The 18789-nt window shown below is 42.4% G+C and overlaps 1 protein-coding gene across 10 annotated transcripts in view; it reads right to left on the bottom strand.

The window, feature by feature from the left end:
- sema5ba (sema domain, seven thrombospondin repeats (type 1 and type 1-like), transmembrane domain (TM) and short cytoplasmic domain, (semaphorin) 5Ba) overlaps positions 1-18789 on the bottom strand; it is a 194935-nt gene that overhangs the window by 103750 nt on the left and 72396 nt on the right. For all 10 annotated transcript variants that reach the window (XM_082507351.1, XM_082507358.1, XM_082507356.1 and 7 more), the window contains one exon: positions 10074-10301. In XM_082507351.1, coding sequence (XP_082363477.1) covers positions 10074-10254 — 181 coding nt within the window. In that variant the 5' untranslated portion in view covers positions 10255-10301. The remainder of the gene's footprint in view (positions 1-10073; positions 10302-18789) is intronic.

Here is an 18789-nt window from a genome sequence, read left to right as displayed (position 1 = left end):
AACTGTTTGGTGGTTCTTGAAATTTTGTGAGATGTCACCAGAGATTCTGGCATTTCGGGCAAAATAAATTTATATTAAAAAAATCGATTCAGGATTTTAATGAATCGATTTTACGTTATCCAAGCCAGAATCGATTTTAATCGATGAATCGATTATAAAAACCCACCCCTAATATATATATATATATATATATATATATATATATATATATATCAGGTGTTGAGGAACCAGGGCACCCTGACGAAAAGTGGGCTACTGGAACAAGAAGGCATCGGTGGGAGAGAGACGAAAACAGGGCGTTGTTGGAATGCTACTACGCAAGTAACCCCGGCGGAAGGGGCTACATGAATAGGATGAGGGACCTATGGATTCTTCGATACCCAACATCCACAATGACGGCGAAACAACTAGTAGCTCAGTGTTCCAACATTCGAAAGAAGGGACTGCTCTCACAGCTAGAGATTGACGAGGTACAACACAAATGCTACGGCAAGGAGGAGTCAGGACGCCAGGTCAGGGGGGAGATATCATCACCCCCACCCGAGATTGGGTACATAGCCCCAAGTGCGATAGGAGAAGGATCGTTGAGTGCGAGAGGAACTGACCTGAAAAATAGGATCATGGCCAAGCTTGAAACCTGGATCCCCCGTAGCCGGTTACCAAGATTACGTGAAGTACCCTCAGAAGGTCTGCTAGATGATGTTAATGCAGCACTACGGGCAATACCTACAACCACGATTACCGACACTAACAAGCTGATCTACAATACGGCAGCAGTGATCAGTGAGATGCTTGGCTACAAGTTGAACAGCGACAAGGGGCAGTACCCTCCATGGAGAAGGAGGCTAGAGGGCAAGATCAAAGTAGCACGGAGGGAGGTTAGCCAACTAACGGAGTTGCAGAAAGGTGCGACAAATAAGGTGCCTAAGAAATACAGCAAGCTGTCCATACCTGAGGCCTTGGAAACTGCCAAGCAAAGACTCACAGCCTTGGCCAGCCGCTTGAGGAGGTACACCAGAGAGATAGAAGGCAGGAGAATAAACCAGCTGTTCTCCACAGAACCAGCAAAGGTGTACTCTCAGTGGCAAGGGAACAATAAGAGAACAGCACCACCAAGGCTGGAGACGGAGCAATACTGGAAGAGCATATGGGAGAAGGATGCAACCCATAACGGCAATGCTCAGTGGCTAGAGGATCTGAGGGCAGACCACAGCGACCTCCCTGAACAGGGTCCAGTAACCATCACAGTGGCAGATATCCAAGAAAGGGTCTCCAGTATGAAGATTTGGACAGCACCAGGGCCCAACATGGTTCACGCCTACTGGCTGAAGAAGCTGACTGCACTCCACGAGCGTCTGGCAGCACAAATGAACCAGCTGCTAGTTAACGAGAGACACCCGGAATGGCTAACTGAAGGCCGGACGGTCCTGATCCCCAAGGACCCCAAGAAGGGACCGGTCCCCTCCAACTACCGACCAATAACCTGCCTCAGTACTACATGGAAGCTCCTGTCAGGCATCATATCGGCTAAGATGAACAGGCACATGGGTCAATACATGAGCGGGACACAGAAAGGAATTGGCAAGAATACCAGAGGCGCAAAACACCAGCTACTGGTAGACAGAACAATCAGCCGAGACTGCAAGACCAGACTGACCAACCTGTGCACTGCCTGGATTGATTACAAGAAGGCCTATGACTCAATGCCCCACAGCTGGATACTGGAATGCCTAGAATTGTACAAGATCAATGGGACCCTAAGAGCCTTCATCAGGAACTCAATGGGGATGTGGCGTACAACACTAGAGGCCAACTCCAAGCCCATAGCACAAGTCACCATCAAGTGCGGGATCTACCAAGGAAATGCTCTGTCCCCACTGCTGTTCTGCATAGGCCTGAACCCCCTCAGTGAGATCATTAACAAGACTGGCTACGGATACCGATTACGGAACGGAGCAGTTGTCAGCCACCTCCTGTACATGGATGACATCAAGCTGTATGCCAAGAGCGAACGAGACATCAATTCACTGATCCACACTACCAGGCTATACAGCAATGACATTGGAATGTCGTTCGGACTGGAGAAGTGTAGTCGGATGGTAACAAAGAGAGGGAAGGTAGTCAGAACTGAGGGGATTGAACTACCAGAAGGCAACATTGCAGACATAGAGGACAGTTACAAGTACCTGGGGATCCCGCAGGCGAATGGGAACCATGAAGAGGCCGCTAGAAAAGCTGCAACCACCAAGTACCTGCAGAGGGTCAGGCAAGTCCTGAGGAGTCAGCTGAATGGTAAGAACAAGATCCGGGCCATCAACACGTACGCCCTGCCCGTGATCAGGTACCCTGCTGGGGTAATAGGCTGGCCAAAGGAGGAGATAGAAGCCACTGACATAAAGACAAGAAAGCTCCTTACCATGCATGGAGGGTTTCACCCCAAGTCCAGCACCCTGAGGCTGTACGCTAAGCGGAAGGAAGGGGGCCGGGGACTGGTGAGTGTCAGCACCACAGTCCAGGATGAGACAAGGAACATCCAAGAATACATTGGGAAGATGGCCCCAACTGACCGAGTGCTCAGTGAATACCTCAGGCAGCAGAAACCCAAGAAAGAGGAGGGAGACGAGGAACCATCATGGAAGGACAGGCCCCTGCACGGTATGTACCACCGGCAGATAGAGGAGGTGGCTGATATCCAGAAATCCTACCAGTGGCTGGACAAAGCTGGACTGAAAGACAGCACAGAGGCACTAATCATGGCAGCACAAGAACAAGCTCTGAGCACAAGATCCATAGAGGCTGGGGTCTATCACACCAGGCAAGACCCCAGGTGCAGGCTGTGTAAAGATGCCCCAGAGACAATCCAGCACATAACAGCAGGGTGCAAGATGCTAGCAGGCAAGGCATACATGGAACGCCATAACCAAGTGGCCGGCATAGTGTACAGGAACATCTGTGCCGAGTATAACCTGGAAGTCCCGAGGTCAAAATGGGAGATGCCCCCAAGGGTGGTGGAGAATGACCGAGCTAAGATCCTGTGGGACTTCCAGATACAGACGGACAAAATGGTGGTGGCTAACCAACCGGACATAGTGGTGGTAGACAAACAGAAGAAGACGGCCGTAGTGATCGATGTAGCGGTTCCGAATGACAGCAATATCAGGAAGAAGGAACACGAGAAGCTGGAGAAATACCAAGGGCTCAGAGAAGAGCTCGAGAGGATGTGGAGGGTGAAGGTAACGGTGGTCCCCGTGGTAATCGGAGCACTAGGTGCGGTGACTCCCAAGCTAGGCGAGTGGCTCCAGCAGATCCCGGGAACAACATCGGAGATCTCTGTCCAGAAGAGCGCAGTCCTGGGAACAGCTAAGATACTGCGCAGGACCCTCAAGCTCCCAGGCCTCTGGTAGAGGACCCGAGCTTGAAGGATAAACCGCCCGCAGGGGCGTGCTGGGTGTTGGTTTTTATATATATATATATATATATACACACACATATATATATATATATATATATATGTATATATACACACACATATATATATATATATATATATATATATATATATATATATATATATATATATATATATATATATATACACACATATATATATATACATATATATATATATATATATGTGTGTGTATATATATATATATATATATATATATATATATATATATATATATATATATATATATATGTGTGTGTATATATATATATATATATGTGTGTGTATATATATATATATATATATATATATATATATATATACACATATATATATATATATATATATATATACACACATATATATATATATACACATATATATATATATACACATATATATATATACACACATATATATACACACACATATATACACACACATATATATATATATATATATATATATAAATTCAGGGTGAGCACTTTTTTTTTTAAGTGAACCATTGTGGCTCAAAGTAGCATCATTTGTGCTCCTCAAGAGCCCTTCGGATGGCGAGACGACAGCTCATCGACAGCACCATTACCCAGACAATGAAAGAGATACAAGATGCGCAATGCATTTTCTGCCTATTATAGAGAGAGAGAAAAAAAGAGTAAAAAGTGATGGGAACAGAAAGTTGGAGAAAAAAAGAGAGTCTAAGAGGAGGAGCTCGGAGAGAGGGAAAAGGAGAAGAATAAATAAGGGAGGTGGGGAGTGCGATGGTGGATAGAACAGTGCAGGCAATCTGGGGATAAGAGATATAAAAAGCAAATTCAGGAGGCGAGATTTGCAAGGTATCAAATAGAAAATTAGCAGCAACGTCGGCTGTTTTCTGTTTTTCTTTCTATTGTTAGAGGAACATTACGGTGATTTGAGTCAAGCAGAGGTCCCACTCTGTCAAGAAATCGAATCTATCAGACAAACAACCTCCTACTCTCTGCGACGGACGTAGTGGGACCGGAGAAAAAAGGTCTTATTATAAAGCATTAGTTTTCTGCACATAGTCCCTGGCGAAACATTGTGTTGCTTTGATGGATACTGGTGCTGCACTTGGTGTGATGAAGGAACAGCCCAGGTATCCGTCTCACAAACCAGGTTGACCCTTTTCATAAGCTCCTAGAACAGTTCTTTGAGCCTAATAACATAAACTATAACATCTCTATAAATTCTTTAAGCAGATTCCATATAGAGATTCGGAGCGTTCCAGTTGCTGCCCCCTATCCCGTGCTCTTATCAGACCTGCAGTCTCATGCTCTCAGGGAGTATCATCCATCTAAATCACGAGCTGGCGGCTCATACAGTGTGTGCCTGTGGGTGGAGGTTACGTGATTCCGATGCTGTATTTCTGCACTGATCTGTGGTGTGGCTAAAAAAAAAAAACAACTCTTCTGGCACATCTTCTGGAACACCAGGGATACAAACATGCAGCAGTGTGTTTGTGGTGGGTCCAAGCGGATGGTAGAAATACCATGCTGTTGAGACCAAACTAAAGTGGGTCACGAGGTTTGATACTAAACCTCGGTGGAAGTTTGTCTACTGTCTCCTGCATCTTCTGTGTTTATAGTACATTCCCCCGACATCGCAACCGCCTCATGTGTGCTCAACTTCTTTTTAAAAATTGATTTCTTCTTTGTGATCACAGCTGTCACAACCAAACTAAGCTAAAATAAAGCAGCTGTAAAAATGATTTAGTGGCTATAAACAAGGATAATTCTCTTCATATCTACCAGATACTAAGATTTCTTTGCAAGTACATCTATTTATTAAGAGATGTTTCTTATCAGTATGAGTGTCCCGCTACTCCTCCAAGTATACAGAATACAGCTGGTCTTAAATTCACATAACACGCTCGAGTTGATGGACTTATTTATATAAATTGTCTTTTTGTTTTTGTTTTTTAACTCAGTCTCACTAAAATCTCCTGTAATCCCTTGTAATCTCATTTACAAGAGAGAGCAAGAACAAGACATATCCACAAGAAGACAATCAGCAGCAGACAGAACGACAACAACAAAACACAAAGAATCATTAAGAACAATTACAAGAATCGTGAAAACATCATTTAATAGTTTTGAGCTGATGCTGTTTGAACAGGTAACCAAGGTAAGTGCATACAGTGAAAGTCAACATTAGTCCTTTATAAATTAATATGATGAGATGACCTTTTATCCTTGACTTTAAGTAACTCCATCTAACCTTTTCATATGGAGAAAAATGATGAGTGCAGTGTGATACACAGAGACTGGTGTTTTGTTTGTTTGGGCAGAGAGACAATACAGAATATTTTATAGCCAATGACAAACATGAATATTGGATACCACGGAGGTTTATGGTCGGAGGAACCAGAGCTGGAGGACCGGAGGACATGCGATGCCTTCTACCGGCGCTGCCAGGATAAAATGTCACTGGACTGCACATAGAAAATCTAAAACTCATTTAGATAGGAAGTCAAAACACAAGAAAAACACACCTATATCTATAAACACTTGTCAGTATACAGGGAGTGCAGAATTATTAGGCAAATGAGTATTTTGTCCACATCTTCCTCTTCATGCATGTTGTCTTACTCCAAGCTGTATAGGCTCGAAAGCCTACTACCAATTAAGCATATTAGGTGATGTGTATCTCTGTAATGAGAAGGGGTGTGGTCTAATGACATCAACACCCTATATCAGGTGTGCATAATTATTAGGCAACGTCCTTTCCTTTGGCAAAATGGGTCAAAAGAAGGACTTGACAGGCTCAGAAAAGTCAAAAATAGTGAGATATCTTGCAGAGGGATGCAGCAGTCTCAAAACTGCAAAGCTTCTGAAGCGTGATCATCGAACAATCAAGCGTTTCATTCAAAATAGTCAACAGGGTCGCAAGAAGCGTGTGGAAAAACCAAGGCGCAAAATAACTGCCCATGAACTGAGAAAAGTCAAGCGTGCAGCTGCCAAGATGCCACTTGCCACCAGTTTGGCCATATTTCAGAGCTGCAACATCACTGGAGTGCCCAAAAGCACAAGGTGTGCAATACTCAGAGACATGGCCAAGGTAAGAAAGGCTGAAAGACGACCACCACTGAACAAGACACACAAGCTGAAACGTCAAGACTGGGCCAAGAAATATCTCAAGACTGGTTTTTCTAAGGTTTTATGGACTGATGAAATGAGAGTGAGTCTTGATGGGCCAGATGGATGGGCCCGTGGCTGGATTGGTAAAGGGCAGAGAGCTCCAGTCCGACTCAGACGCCAGCAAGGTGGAGGTGGAGTACTGGTTTGGGCTGGTATCATCAAAGATGAGCTTGTGGGGCCTTTTCGGGTTGAGGATGGAGTCGAGCTCAACTCCCAGTCCTACTGCCAGTTTCTGGAAGACACCTTCTTCAAGCAGTGGTACAGGAAGAAGTCTGCATCCTTCAAGAAAAACATGATTTTCATGCAGGACAATGCTCCATCACACGCGTCCAAGTACTCCACAGCGTGGCTGGCAAGAAGGGGTATAAAAGAAGAAAAACTAATGACATGGCCTCCTTGTTCACCTGATCTGAACCCCATTGAGAACCTGTGGTCCATCATCAAATGTGAGATTTACAAGGAGGGAAAACAGTACACCTCTCTGAACAGTGTCTGGGAGGCTGTGGTTGCTGCTGCACGCAATGTTGATGGTGAACAGATGAAAACACTGACAGAATCCATGGATGGCAGGCTTTTGAGTGTCCTTGCAAAGAAAGGTGGCTATATTGGTCGCTGATTTGTTTTTGTTTTGTTTTTGAATGTCAGAAATGTATATTTGTGAATGTGGAGATGTTATATTGGTTTCACTGGTAAAAATAAATAATTGAAATGGGTATATATTTGTTTTTTGTTAAGTTGCCTAATAATTATGCACAGTAATAGTCACCTGCACACACAGATCTCCCCCTAAAATAGCTAAAACTAAAAACAAACTAAAAACTACTTCCAAAAACATTCAGCTTTGATATTAATGAGTTTTTTGGGTTCATTGAGAACATGGTTGTTGTTCAATAATAAAATTATTCCTCAAAAATACAACTTGCCTAATAATTCTGCACTCCCTGTAGATGCATACACTTGTACAGCACGAGCACACACTTGTGCATGCCCATAGCAAAGACTGGCTGGTCTCCTTCAGGTGACTGATGCAGCGCTTCAGCAAGCTACAATAAAACGCTCATCAATCACAGAGGCTAATCTCAGGTTCTTGCTGGCACTTTCATTGTGCAGGCCTTTCTGTAAGGCTGCCTTCACATAATGCCCTGCTCTGCTTGCTTTGACAGGCCAACAGCCCTGCAGCTCCCTGCCATGAGAGCCATTCTCAAGTGGCACGCCTTTGAAGTGAAGCACTGGCGGGGCCCAGGCTAATCTGGACATCTGGAGGCCGGGTGGGTGAAGCAGGACAGGGAAAAAGCCCTTGCATATAGATAGTGTGAGTCTGGTTTTGTGGGGGAATGAAAAAAGCCATTTCTTGATTTCTATAGATTGGAAATCCAATAGAATGGAGGCTCTAGTTTTCAAACTTAAAACTGCCCTGACACAGAAAGTTCAGCATAAAGGACCAAATGGCACACAGGTCTTTACGTCAATCTTCAGAACCATAGAGTTCAGGTCTGCAGCATTGATAAGCTGGACACAAGCACATAAACAGTCTTGTTAGAAAACGGCACACTCCAAAAAAGAAAAACCAAAAAGACGGATGCATGCTTTGGAGGGGGCTGAGAGCATTTCATAACTCCTTCAGGCCACCTCTCCAATCTTTCTGTCCTCGATCCCCACCAGCAATGTTTTTTGGGCTTTCCAATCCTACTCACCACTCTTGGCAGATGAAACACAAACAGCCCTATTCAAAAATAAACACAGCAATTTTGTGTGTGTTTACCTTTGATTCTGCGCTCCAAACTGTTCTGTTCCATTTCACGCAGTGAGGAACACCTCGTTTCTTGGCCCACTGTACAGATGAACGGGCAAGATAGCGGGCGCCATTATTCCACACTATCATTTTAATCTTGGCCCGTTTTGCTTTCTGCTCCTTTATAGATGCCTTTTGACCTCGCCAAACTGTGAGGTTCTATTTACAGATGGCACAAAGATACATTTATGAAAATTGAAAAGTGGCAAATAGGGTTCCAGATATGAAAAATAGCTGACATAAAATTCCCTGGGGCCACACTGTCCCCCTTAACTTGACAGCAACAGTTTGCCACACTGAACTTTAAGCTTGTGGAATCAATGTTATTGGAGATTTCAAACCATAAGCATAAAAGATAAAGACTCATTTGTTCCCACACTTGCATACATCAGACTGTAACGCTGGATGCATGCTGTGTCTGACTCTACTTCAGATGCTAATTCCCTATAACTGCAAAGGAACCTCATGGCAACACTGAGAAAAGTGTTCAGGATTAACATGCAAGCAGAAGCTGTGACCAAGGAAAAATGGTACGCAGTCGCTTGTGTTTGTCAGTCTAGCATCCGCAGTTTTCAACATATCGTTTTCAAATTTTGTGTGATGGTAGACATCAATACCAGCTCGAGCTGATTTAATTTGAGTGAAAATCAGATCAAAGTCAAGGTCACACCAAAAGTGAAAATCTATAAAAACGTTTTATTTAAAATTTTTATGGATCCTCTACTTGACCTTGACTGTTATTGTTAGCGCCCAAGGTCAAAGTTCAAGGAACCATAGAGTAACATATTAGATGAAAGGGCACGAAGAGAGCTGCACAACACACCTTTTATTTTTTCAATACAATGCCATGATTTTTGCACACTGTATAAATCTAACTTAAAATGTTAAGTTTTTACAGCTTGAAGGAACCAATTCAGCTCCAATCATATGAGTAAAGATAATAAAATTCACCATGTTAGTATGTAAAGCTTCATAGCTCAAAGGTTAGGAATTAGGAAAAAGCTTTAGTTTCTCTGAATGCTCGTGTACCTTAACCTTGACACCAAATACGGCAAGTTTTATTATTTTCCATTACATCTTTACATCAACTGCTTTTCCTCAGGGATTATATGCACCCCTCACCTCACCTTTAGGGGATGTGCATGATGAATAGCTCAATAGATTTCAACTGGATCGGCCTTTTTTTTCTCCCATGTGTACATTTAAGATGAGTCAATATAGATTATCGACAAGTTGACAGCAGTACAGTAAGATGGACTTCAGCATGATTGCTCAGAGCAGAGTGTCCCTCATCTAAAAAAAAATGTACCCACTATGTCTGAATAAAGCTGGAGCTGACACTAAAGTGAAGCATGGTGTTTTTTTCTCTTTTTTTGACTCCAAATAAGTCAGCAGCAGCAGCTCGACACTTGACTGCTTTCACAGCCTATCCTTTCATGTTTCCCTTATTTCAAATTCTTTTGTTAAAAAAGGAAATGGTAATAAATCTGAAATTTGAAAATAAGCTGTCACAGAAGAAAAAGCAAGATATCAAATTACCGGGAAGCTGAATGAAAATGCTAATTTTACAAAAGCTACAAACTGCATTGTCCCAGCAAAATGTGTCCATGTAGAAGCAGCACTGCAAGTACAGCACTGACTGATACAAAATGTGCGGTTGGAGGTGATCACTGACCTCTGATGGAAACCTTTGGGTGTTCTTTCTTTGTGCACTCCGGATGGGTCAGGGGGTCCAACGAGGATGGGGTCGGGGTCGTTGGGACAGCGGAGTTCTGCGTGAAAACAGCCGGGAGGAGAAGGAGTAGGAAGAGGCCAGCCATAGACGAGGGGGCGGAGTCCTGTGAGGACGCAGTCATGGTGATGACCTCTCCTCTAGCTGTCAAGCTGGGCCTCCGGGATACAGCTGGAGAAGAGAAGAAATTACTTCAGCACCTCAATGCAACATTTCTACACCTGGCTTCAAAGAAACGAAGCTCTCTCTGAGTCACTTCAAAATCTTTTTTTTCCTCGCAGACTTTCTATTCCTGAGGGCGTTCCTGAATGAAGCACAGGAAAACCGAAAGAGACTGAAAAAAACGGTGCAAAGGAAAAACATTTTGATAGAAAGGACATCATTGTGGGCTGAAAAAAAAAAGAACCAGACAAATAGAGGGTGGCTGGAAAGATGAGCTAGAAAGCTGAGTGAAATGCAGGAAATAAATGAATAGAGTTAGAGGCGGGGAAAATCTAGCTTCTTAAAGAGGTACCCCTGACCCTTGAGATAATTATTTAAAATGTGCAATTAAACCTCTAAAGTTCATTTGATGGCTGATTAAAACAGGAAAATTGAACCCAATTGTGGACTGTTCAATGAGGCACAAGGTTCCAGCAGTTAGCGAAGCAGTAACGAGTTCATTTAAAATCTGCGACTTTCAGATGCTTCAGTGCTGGATTTTTTTAAAAAAGAAAGAAAATGTTTGCACAACTTTGATCCTTGAATACACCTGACATCCTGGCATGTTTACTGCACATGTGATGCATTTCAGCGCATTACTCTCGCTTCTTCTGAATTACGTCTTATGCAAACAGACTTTGGCAGACTTACACGCGGATGTTTCCAAATGCACACACACAGAGACACTCCTGCTTCCCCAGTAAATGTAATCTCTTCCAGTTATAACATATGAGTCTACAGTGCCGCGCTGAAACCAGCAGTTCATCATCTCCCAACCCCGCACTCCTTACGATGTTAGCTTAGCGGAGTGTAATGTTATTAAAGTAGATTAAAAACTGAGAGCATCAACTTTCTGCAGCACTTTGGCTTGGTTACATATCTCTGTAGTGTTTCCCTCACTAATGCTTCAATCAATAACAAATTATTAGCTTGGTTGAGTTGCAAATCAACCATATTGCCCTGCAATCAATTATCCCTCTCACTACAGCCGGTAACTAATTAGGCAAATGCAAATAGAGCCCATGTTTGTCATTACAATACAGTGGAGTCAACTGCCAACTAAAATAATGCTGATGAAACAGGTGGAAACATTCAGTGCAGTCTGCAGCAGACTAGATTCAGTGAAGCTGGATATGTTTCAAGCTTTAGGGCTGCTTGTTTCGACTACACCACGAAGCAAAAGGGGAAAAAAAGAACCTTTTGATCATTTGTCTATATTTTATTTTATGATTTTATAATGTTTGTCCTCCAGTCTGAAACATAAAAACAATCATGACTCAAAAAAATGACCGAATCCTCTTTAAGGGGTGCATGCGGGCCACTCGAGCTGGCAGCTGTCGGGGTTTTTGTTTCGTTGAGAGGAAGCATGAATATTTGAGTGCGTCATCAAGTTGAGACTCTTGAAAATGCATCAAGCCATTGTCACGTCTGCACGCTCTACCTCTTGTACTTTGTTCTTTCCTCTTATCAGACTTTACCTGTCATTGTTCTCTACTCTGAGACCTTCAGCATTTTGTTTCACTTGGTTTTGCATCTTCTTTTTCTTCCTTAACTTTCAGCTATTATTGTTGTGCATTTAAGGAATATAACATCTTCCATTTGCAGGCTACGATGCTTCCTAAACCTCCATTTCACCTCAGAAATATAGCAAAAGCAAACCTTTACTGTTATTCAGTCATCTGAAACTTTTAGTACACACTTCAATTTTCCCCCACCTTGGTTATTGTAACTCACTTTTCATGTGCATCTCTCTGTCCTCCAGTTAGTGCAGGACGCAGCACAAAGCCGCTAACAAAAACTAGCCAGCGTTCACATATCACACCTATTCTTGCATCCCTTCACTGGATTCCAGTGATATAGTATTAACAGACCTATAAAGCTCTACATGGAAAACACATTTTTATAGATTAGCTTACCCTTAATCTTTCCCCCTTTATTTTGAGACATCGTTTGCGTGCGTGGAGGTGTGTATGTTGGAAAGAATGTGTCATAAGGCTGATTATGTGTCTGTTTATGTTTAAATGTTTAAAATTATCCTTAACATGTTGCAAAATCACACTAGTCCTCTGCAATCAAGCAAAAACTCACTGTTCCTGGCATCAGTATCAGTTTCTGATTAGACAAAAAACCACTTCTATGTTAGCAAATAGTGATTTTGCCACTTCATTTTGATTTAAATAAGGATAATGAGGTCTGTGCATCTGGTAGTGTCATGCAAATATAGTCTATGAAAAATATGACATTTCAGTTTTTATGTTTTTTTAATAGCATTTCCTTCCTTTTCACCTTGTGCAATAAACCCAAAACCCTAATGCTTTTTTTGCCTTATATAAAGTAAATAGCGCTGACGCCCTGATTTAATCAAACTTATGTAGTGCAACTTCAGGAGGTTAAAGCTGAAAAATGTGGCCATATTTTTAGCCTCTTCCTATAGGACGTCTGTTAGTTGCATAACTTGCATGAGTACTTTGGATCAGCGAGTGCCAAGTTGTCTTTCTAAATTCTCTGCATAACTCGTTTGATTCCTCCTTTCAAAAGTTGCATTTATCACTGAGACAAAGCCCAATGTTGTGCATGCAAGCAGAGATATGACAAAGACAACCGTATAAATGGTCAAGAGAAGTATTTCTTCCGACAGATTCGCCTTTCACGTCTCTCTCTTTTGGCATTTTCACTTTAACTAGATACCTCACAGCAGAGTGAGACATGACACACACACAGAGAGCAGGACAGAGACAGTGCAGGATGACACCCACTTAAGGTTCCAAGGTAAAATCAAACCAATAATATTTTATTCAAGGGTATGAGTTTTATTCTTTAGAACATGTCATTTTTTAAATTTCTATTATCTGCAGGAGCAGCTTTGGCAGGTGCTTAATTCATACTAAATCACTGAGTCCTGAAAGTCAAAGAATGACTCTACAAATCCTCTCATTAGTTAAAAAGCCGGGCTGAGAGCAGGCAGGCCAGGAGATCATGACAGATGACCGGGACTCTGCTGTAAGCTTGAAATTGTGGTGGCCGAGCTATCTTGGCACGGAGGCGCACGGGGGAGGAACTGTCAGCAGCAGAACGAGGCTGGTGTGTGGCTGTCAAATATTTCTGAGGAAAGGCATGTCATACACTCAAGCAAACCCAGATGCACTCAAATCTCAGCACCGAAAACAGGCAGAATCCAGACATGGACAGCTGGTCACACTCCATATTGGGTCACAGCGTGCGAGCAGAGCTGATGCATGCTGTGTGCCAACATCAACTCCTCAGTGTGTCCGTGCACACTTGTAAACCAATGTGCGCGTGTGTGTTTATGTGAAGCGAGAATCTTTAAGTCGGCTCCAAAGTGGCCCGATAGTGCCCATCCAATTTCCCATCCTGCTGTGTTTGGGATTAGCAACAGTTTGTCGGCAAGGAACCAGGACAATCAATACCACAGAGGAAGCTGTCCATAGGAGGACACATGCGTGCACACACACACACACACACACACACACACACACACACACAGACATGCTTTTAAAAAGACTCTGTGAGCCACCGTTTGCCTGTCAGTTGATCATTCAGTCTGATACAATGAGTTAATCAGAGGTACACTATTTGGACCTAGAGGATACTGTGCGGATTGGACTAATAAATGTCCAAGCACGTCTCTTTGTCACTAATTTAAGGTGAAGAGAGACTCTTACTGCATCGATGCTGGGAAAATGGTGTCTGGAGAGTACGTTTTTGGTTCTTTTTAAAAAGTAAAACTACTACAACAAGCAGACAGCTTTTTTAAAAAGAAAAAGCGGATGGAAGGAAAATCCACTGGTGGAGGTTTTGTTGTCTCCAGAACTGAGAGAAATAAAAGACCATGAACTTTCAGACACTGTGATCTTAGATTTCTGTACTTTCACTGCTCTTATGAAATATTCCTCACTTGTTTTAAAGGCCAGCTGACATTAAATTACATTCTTAATAACATGTTCTCCTTTTTACTTTGAGCGGGTATGCAAGTACCTTAACTTGGAATACTTACAATGTCCCGATTTGGCTTGACAACGTGTTTCATTGGTATGCTATGAACATCCTTTGTCTAAGTATGCTGAACATGGATCCTTTGCACTTGTCCAAAACATTTCAGCCTTGGCTCTCTAACTTTGTCTCCAAACCACTCAGCCTGAGCTGTCCCTCTGATATGCTCATTTCTATTCTTGTGCATCCTCGCAACAAAAACCTGCAATTCTACCACCTTTGAACAATGATACACAACCAACCCCTGGGGGTCAGGACCCCGAATGTCAAATAAAATATGTAGATGATCAAGAGTGAAATTTTCTTACCAGAATGATAAGAGCCTAGGTTAACAACCACCGCCATCGGAGGTCCCGATGGAAACTGTGCTACTGCTGGGCAAAGACAAAGGAAGAGGAGATGGGTCCAGCATGGTCGGGAGCAGCAAGAGAAAAGCAAAGGTAGGAGTGTGGAGGCGTGAGTAAGGGACTGCAGAAGGAAATGACGAAGACCGCAGAGAGGAGGGCATGCAGAGAGGAGGGCATGCAGAGAGTTGGCGTAACAGAAGGGGATGCAAGGGTGAAGGTGAAATGGAGACGGATGATCTGCTGTGGCGACCTAAGATGCTGAACAATGATATACATTAGCTTTTAATCTCACAGTCTCCTTTTTATTCAATAAGGACAATCAAACACACAGCTGGGAAAAGTGAGCTGCTGTTTCCACTTTGAATACTACAGAAGTAAGAGCACTTAAATGTACCTTCAAACAAATTCTAACAAGTTCCTGTCCCCATGGCTTGCATGCTATACTGACCTTGGCTTTTACTGCAACATGCCAGCTGCTGTCAATCAAACACAGCTCCAGCTGATCAAGACATTTTGTAACCTTCGCTTAAAGCATGGACTTACAAACAATACTTTCTTTTTCCATTTTCACATTTCATCTGAAAATGGCAATGTGCGAGACAAAAATGGGGCAATGACTTGCAAACAAACCTCTTGGCTGTCACGCTTTAGCTTCTTTATCCCCATTTTCTGTTTTATGTTGTAACCAGTTAGTATTTCTCATTTCTGAAAGCCCACTTCCAGTCATACGCTCTAAGGTTTTGTAAATGACATTTTGCATCATTAAATTCTAATCAACCCCTCAGCACATATTTTTTTGTTCAACTTGAAATGCCTGAAAAAGTGTCAATGTTTTCTTTATGGGGACAAACTTCATCTAATGGCTGAAACCTTTTTGGTCCCATAGCCAAGATGATGGCCACTGAAGCAGAAAAATCTGCACTCACATTTTACAAGCATAAGTATAGAAGTATGCAATATTCTTCTTCTTTATCTGGTACTTTCGTTATCGCCTTTCTGCCATACCTGTGGTAGATAACATCATCACTGAGCGTGTATCTGTTCCCCTGCTTTCATTTGTTCTTTGCTAGTTTCTCTTGTTACCCTTCACACTCAAACTTTCCACAGCCAAGTCCTCGTTTCTTTCATGGCACTCTCTTTTTTCTAGTTCCTAAAGCTCTCCCTCTGTTTGATACTTTGCCTGTTTTTGGATTTCACCTCTATTCTGCTTCCCTTGAACTTCACTATCACTTGGAATTAATATTTTGGATTTTAGTCTATACTTTGCATGTTGTGCCTCAAACTCAACATTAAAAAAAATTGATAGCATTACTTCATTTTACGATCTTTTTAAAAAAGGAATGAATTTGAATATTTAAGTGAATGAACTGTCTTACCCTTAGCTGTGTACTTATGTAGGCTAAAAACTAATTTTGACTTAAATGTTTCAAAGCTAAAGGCAGTGTGTTTCCTGCCCAGGTGTACTGCATTAATATCTCGCTGGGATGCTTCTATGTGGTTGCAGCATGTTGTAAACAACCCCGAGCAGTGCATCAACTCAGTTTTATTCCCATCGGCTTGCAATTAAAAGGGCTACACTGGTTTTGTGTTAGGCAATTTTGGAAAGCTGAACTTAGACAAACAAGGTAAGCTGTTTATTTATTTATTTATTTTAATAATAATTTTTAACTCTTTATCCAGGTGGCAGCCTGTAAATCTAAAAATTTCCCTCTGCAAGCTTCCACAAGTCCTCGCCAGTGCCAGCACGTATCTATGGCAACAGAGCGGCAAGTTGGTAGTTAAGCAGCAGGAACCAGGTTGAGTGTATTTAGGCACAGACCTCAACAGGCTCCTGAGGGGGGGGGGGTTGGCGGATTGCCCAATGATGAATAGGAAGTGAAGACAATGAAAAGCTTGGAGTCGGGAAATATGAGCAATATATATTATATTAGGCAAAAAATAAAAATGCATTCAGTAGGTAGGCCTAAAAAAAGGAGGAAATCAAATGCAATCCAGCAACTTTGCCATCAATAGTACTTCTGCAAAGCTTCCACACTTTCAGTTCTTGATGAGATCATAGGGGTGGTGGCACATGGCATTACCTTATATTTAAAGGTGCAGCTGATATTTTTTTCTCCTGTATATGAATATCTATCTATCTATCTGGATGGATGGATGGATGGATGGATGGATGGATGGATGGATGGATATAGCATTTTCCAAGTATATCTAACTTCTTAACACTCAAAGCAAGCACATTTACAGAAACGTGTAGGTTGTACAAGTGTCATTCCTCTACTTTGGCCTCACAGTTTGACACAAGCCTTTCCATTTAGGTGTCACAAATAGTTAAAAATCCCAGGTACAACTACAGTGGGTCAACCAACTCGCTAGTCAAATCCAGTTGTATGACGTGTGATTTGAGGGTGCTTTATATGCAAAATGACCAGTGTGAAAGAATTGTGGTGATATATTTGGTCCTTGCTCCACTCTGGTGGTTCATCTGTGGTTTATTGTTCACAGTTGCAACAATCTTGCAACCAAAGACAGCCTGAGCCAGAATGCTGAAGTTGTCTACCAGGAATATGGGATGACCATCTCACAATGTTAATGCAGCTATGACTTCTATCTGCAGAGCAACCAAGTGGAGTGCAGCAATAACATCAATAGATGGTAGTAACACATTTAAAAAACAAAATGTTAGAGATTCCAACAATAAAGGAAATCTAGCTGAGCTGCAATAGTCCTCCAGCTGTTATCGTGACAGCAACAAGGAGCTTACAGCATGGAAACAAACAGGATGAATTGAAACTGTGTGATATTGCCCTAGTTCAATTGCTATTATCACTCAGTCTATACAGTATGTGTCAGACTTGACGTCCTAACTTATGAGATTGATGGAAACGTGCCTTAAGGTAGCAAAGAAAACTGCTGCACTGCCATAAAACATCGTGAACTGGAGCCAAAAATCTTAAGAGCTGTATGGATGCTCCAGGCTGACAAAGAAAAGCCTTAAAACGGCTCTTCCATTGAATAACCTCTGTTCTCACTTCTCTCCTTCATTTACTTGAAACTGTGGTGTCAAATAATGGTTCAGCCTGAGAGCCTTGGCTCCAAAAGTTACTGTTCACCTTCAGCCTGAGAACAGAAAAAAATAAAATAAGGGCCGGGCAGGGGGCCATAACTGCTATTTTTCAAATGTGTTTGTCAGATTGCAACACATTCTTCCAGGCAGCCGGGCCACTCGTCAGGTGACCGTGAGCGATGCAGCCCCCAAACCCCCCAAACCCCCACATCTCTTACTTTCATCGCTCCTTATTTGCTCAGCACAACAGAGACAGTTATAGAGCAGGACTTTCCGGAGTCCACTCCACCTTTGCTGCTTGTTTGCCTCTTAATTTCCACCTAGCTTGCAAGGAGGGTACCTTTAATTACAAGTCAATGCCAGCTCCCGGAGCACTATCTCATCAGAGTCTGCTATGACACTGATTAAATTGCTTCCGGCCCACTGGGAAGCAGTTCCTGCCTGGATAAAGAAACTGCCTGTTTTATGCCATTTTGGAGCAGGAAGGAAGTCTGCAAGACCAGTGGGGTGCGTGTGTGGAAGAAGAAGAAAGACGGAAAAAGAAATCAGTGTTTGTTGCTTTTAAAAAGTGTCATCATAGACAGCAGATAAGTGTAATCGGTCATTTCTACAGCAAAGCTCTTTTTTTCCTTGATTCGTTTGAAGTGATTAGACATCATTGTTAAGTATCTTTTACCACTTTTTCAAGTTAAGCCCCTCCAGAGCTTTAGGTGCATGAAAAATGTGTTGTTCCTACAGAGCCTGCTGCGATCCCAGTGCTCATCATTAGCTTTCATGGCACAGGAATACAAATGCCTCCTCATCTGAAAGCTCACAGGAATCCTCTCTCACACAGAAATGAATTACAGCAGAAGGAAATAACACCTGTTTCCTCAAGCAACTCCATGAAGATCCGTGCCTCCAACTCTGCGCGTAAATCAACGTTTGTTTTTTTTTTTAAAAAAAAGAACAAAAATGAAGCAGGGCTCATTTCACACCTGTCGCTTTATCTCACCGTCATCTCCGCTCACTTGTATCTTTACACGTGCATTTGTTA

Source organism: Aulonocara stuartgranti, assembly GCF_965226115.1.
Source record: "Aulonocara stuartgranti genome assembly, chromosome: 16".
Lineage (NCBI taxonomy): Eukaryota > Metazoa > Chordata > Actinopteri > Cichliformes > Cichlidae > Aulonocara > Aulonocara stuartgranti.
This window is presented reverse-complemented; position numbering and strand designations above follow the sequence as displayed.